This window comes from Amphimedon queenslandica, unplaced genomic scaffold (assembly GCF_000090795.2).
Source record: "Amphimedon queenslandica unplaced genomic scaffold, v1.1 AMPQUscaffold_13429, whole genome shotgun sequence".
NCBI lineage: Eukaryota > Metazoa > Porifera > Demospongiae > Haplosclerida > Niphatidae > Amphimedon > Amphimedon queenslandica.
Window position 1 is genome coordinate 241,500 of NW_003546335.1, and position 4,455 is coordinate 245,954.

General features: G+C 36.2%; 1 protein-coding gene across 1 annotated transcript; it reads left to right on the plus strand.

The window, feature by feature from the left end:
* Positions 1-1,006: 1,006 nt before the first annotated feature.
* On the plus strand, positions 1,007-4,419 carry LOC100638936 (oligosaccharide 4-alpha-D-glucosyltransferase-like). Its single transcript, XM_003386227.1, has 17 exons — positions 1,007-1,294; positions 1,396-1,533; positions 1,659-1,738; positions 1,792-1,933; positions 2,016-2,166; positions 2,227-2,345; positions 2,404-2,505; positions 2,582-2,658; positions 2,764-2,875; positions 2,934-2,969; positions 3,023-3,104; positions 3,159-3,262; positions 3,337-3,426; positions 3,476-3,597; positions 4,113-4,203; positions 4,252-4,342; positions 4,412-4,419. The coding sequence occupies exons 1-17, from the start codon at positions 1,007-1,009 to the stop codon at positions 4,417-4,419; spliced, it is 1,833 nt and encodes a 610-aa protein (XP_003386275.1).
* The last annotated feature ends 36 nt before the right edge of the window (positions 4,420-4,455 follow it).

Sequence of the window (4,455 nt, forward strand, 5' to 3'; positions counted from 1 at the left end):
ACATAGTCCTAATAGTTTAGAGTTCTTCTTAATGCTCAAAGTGCTCATGACACTCTTTGATACAGTCTCTATAAATGCCACAGGGAGATTTACAGCCCTACAATGAAAAAGAGAATCATTTCAAGATGTACAATGACAAGTAGTTGCTTAGAATTATTACCTCAAGCAAATCTTTACAGTCATCAAGGCAGTCTGTGATCTCAACGCCTGAAAAATCGTCATAATTTTGATGAACATGTTCATCATCTCCAGATTCAGAGTGGTCATGATCATGCTCGTGACCATGACCAGCTGGAGTAGCTGAGACAGACAGCAGAAGTACCAAAGGAACCAACAGAATAATCCATGTGCTAGATAGAACTGCCATAGCTCTGATAATGTTCCTTCTTTGAAATGATGTCCTTTCTCAGCTTTGCTACAGTAACTTTTGCTACTAGGGGTGAAAAATGTGACTTTTGAATGAAATTTCACACATTAACAAGTAGGCACATGATCCATTCCAGGTTCTAGACTATAGCATGGTACCAGACTGAACGTCTAGCAGTTTCAAATGAGGGACTTCGCAATTTAGAACCTCAGAGGCAGGTAGACTAGTTAATATTTGAACTATCATACCTAGCTCTTAGCTGCATAAGTTCGTTTCTTTTACTGTTCTACCATGTAATGTGTTATGATGATTCTAATACCAGGCTCATTAGAATTATTATAATTTTAGTTCATGATCAAGCAGTTTATTTTAAGTTTGATCATTATTGCTTGCAAGGTTGCAAGCATTATCATAGATATTATGCACAGAAATGTGCATTATCTATGGCATTATGCATGGATCAATACATCAAGTTGCAAATTAGATATACATTTAGGGTATTTGTGAGGGTGTGTCACAGGTAAGCAAATCATGTGACCAAAAATAATTAAGAAAACAAACATCTCGTGATCTGAAGAAAGCTAAGAATATATAAAGTCCGACGATAAAGTCTGAAAGCATAGATCTATGCTTAAAGTGATGGGGATGTTCCTCGTTATATCATGCCTGTTGTTCTTCTCCAGCAGGGCCACAGTCCACGCTGATCCCTCTTACAACCCTCGCCCCAATCCTGATTCAGTTGTAACAGCGGGTCAGGCTAGATTCACTGTATTAACTTCACGTCTCATTCGTATGGAATGGGGTCAAGCTGTAGACTCTGCCACACTGACCTTCCTCAACAGATACCTACCTACTCCGTCTTTTAAGAATTACACTGAAGGGGAAGGGGAACATAAAACTACTGTCATCCAGACTGATTACCTGAAGGTACATAGTTTTCTTTTCCATTTTATTGTGCAAGTTGCTCTAAAACAAGCAACTATTATTCTGAAAAGCAAGCAATAATTATTTTGATTCTCTTTTTGCAGCTTTCTTATTTACCGGGTGAGTCATTTAGCACTGACAACTTAAAGATTGAGTATCAAGTTAACGGCGAGTCAGATACGTGGTCCCCGCAGCCTTACACTAATGACTCAATGGGTGGTAATCTAAGGGGAACAGTACGAGTGAGTGTCTTTATTCATCCTCTTTTCTCACTATGAGCAGTTTACTCATGTACATGTACATATAAACTCATCATGCATGTGCATACGGGTAATTCTTCTCTGTTTGATCAATATTAATTTTTTAGACATTGGATGGAAACGATGGTACTACAGATCTTTTAGATTGTTATAAGACCACTAAGAGTGACAGTCATTGTACTCTTGGGTGAGTAGCTCTAAAGTAAATATTCTAAAGTGATGACCATTATCTCTTTATAGTTTGATATCAAGAGATGGTTATGCTGTAGTTGATGATACTGGATATCCTCAATTTGATGATTCTAAATGGCCCTGGGCCACTTCCCCTAGTTACATGTACAACTCAAATAATAGCACTTGCTCTGACTATGATAAAGAGACTGTGAGTTTAATTCTTGTACTCCATTGAATTTTAAGAGTTTTGTTTAAAAATTATAGTATTCATCTTTCTCTCAATATGGTAGGTTCGTTCGTGCGGTTTTCCTACAATATCGCAAGACGATTGTTTAGGACGGGGTTGTTGTTGGGCAGACTGGACAATCTTGAAAGGAATCCCTCACTGTTATTATTCCAAACAATCTCGCCAAGACCTCTACTTCTTTGGTCATGGCCATGGTAAGTCTTGTGCACTTTATATAACATTACTAACTCAGGATTTATCATGTTGCCCTTTAGATTATAAAGGAGCACTGCATGACTTTACACTGGTTGCTGGAAAGATACCACTACCTCCTAGATATGCATTCGGTATATTTTATTCTCGCTACTGGGCATACAGTGACACAGGCCAAATGGTACTCTACTATACTAATACTTCACTATATATTACTATTGTATTATTTTTTGTTAAAGGAAGTGGTCAATGGATATCGCAGTAGGAATATACCGTTGGATAACCTTGTTACTGACATGGACTGGCATTTAACATTTTACAAAGAGAATGTAAAAGATCCTGTAAGTCAGTAGATTATTAGTACTTATAATTGTGGCTTATTTAAAATGTCTTTATTTTGAAAATTAAAAAAATTAGGCTGGAGAAAGAAAGGGATGGACTGGATTCACGTGGGATAAGAACCTGTTCCCTGATCCTAAAGGGTTCTTAGATTGGTATGTAGCAATTAAGACATAGTAGCCTTTATTTTGTGCACACGTCTTTGTAACTAACAGCATGACTACCACAAAGAGTTTATTTGTTATTTCTTATTTCTGTAGGTGTAAAGCTAATAATTTAAGAAACACACTGAATCTTCATCCTGCCAGTGGCATACAAAAGTGGGAGGTTACATTTAATGACATGGTTAAGGCTATGGGATTGAAAGCATCGGTAAGGATGTGCTTATGTGCAGCAACACAAAATGATAGCTTTATTTTATTACTGATAGGCTGAATATGTACCTTGGAAGCCTGTTAATGTCACAGTTAGTCCAACACGATAATTAATGTGTGGTTAATTATTATTGCACTCTTGTAGTTTGTTAATAATTTCTTTAGCATAGTACTCAAACGATTGCAAGATATGGGTGTTGATTTCTGGTGGTTGGACTGGCAGCAAGGTACATGTATTGACCATGAGAATGCAGGGTGTTGATTTCAATGATGATTGATAGGTGAAGAAGGACCTAAAACTGGGATTGATATGCCAAACCTTAATCCTACCTTTTGGATCAATTATATATTCTTTACCAATCCTTACCAATGGGGCCCAATAGATGTATGTTAGTCTTTCTTCTTTCTCTCACTCTTTTGTCTCCATGTCTTGTGTTTCCTTTTTGTTTTGGCTTATAGGAACGAGTTAAAAGGCCTTTTCTGTTGCATCGTTGGGGCGGTCTTGGTAACCACAGATATCAAATTGGTTTCTCTGGTGATGTCATTCCAGTGAGTTGTGTTATGTAGTTTGTGTATTCCTATTGTTTTATACTCATAGAGCTGGAATTCTCTCAATTATCAAGTGTCTTTCACCCTAAGAGCCTCTAATGTACTCTTTGGGTATTGGAGTCACGATCTTGGAGGACACATTTTGCCATCTCCTCCTGAACTTTATACTAGGTATGATTAGTGTTTTTGAGTTAGTGGCATTCGGAAATAAGCCTCTATTCTTATTTCATTTTTATTTGTCAAATATATTGAAGCTGTTGTGGCAAATGTATTAATGAAGAAACCTTATTTTGTGTAGAAAGTTTGTGATCAAAATTTAATTTTTATGAATTTTTCAAGTTGCTCTAAAAGTTGGCGAAAGAGCCTGTGCTCAATACTACTGGGTATTCCATCAAAAATGACTAGGAGAGAATTCTCAATTTTTATAATTTTTCCTGATGCGTATACATGTCCTTATGTTGTTAGAAAGCTTGAGCGAATTCCAATCAAATTTGGATTTTTTACAAAAAATCAGGCCAAAGTCCCCTGTACTATAACTAGCATTACATGTACAGCATATTTTATCACAGATGTTATACTTTTCTGATACATATTGAGGTTGGATTTTCAATTTTTTAAATTTTACCAAAAGATCAATATAGTATTGAAAACTTGCCAGTAATTAGCCCCATATGTCTTTTTTTCAGGTGGATACAGTGGGGAGCTTTCTCTCCAATATTTCGCACTCACTGTACCAAGAATGCATTAAATGATCGTAGGATATGGGTGTACCCATTGGTAAGCTTATAAATAAGTTGTAATAATGTATTATCATCCTCTTAATAGGCTAATTATAAGATCATGCATGAATTTATGGTACTGAGAGGTAGTATGGTACCTTATATATACACTTATGCTAGAGAGGCACATGATACAGGTATTTCCTTTTTACTATTCATTCACTGTTTTATTTATTTAATTTATTATAATCATTATTAGGCCTTAGTCTTTTAAGAGCTCTGTATTTTGAGTACCCAGAAGCTGATGAAT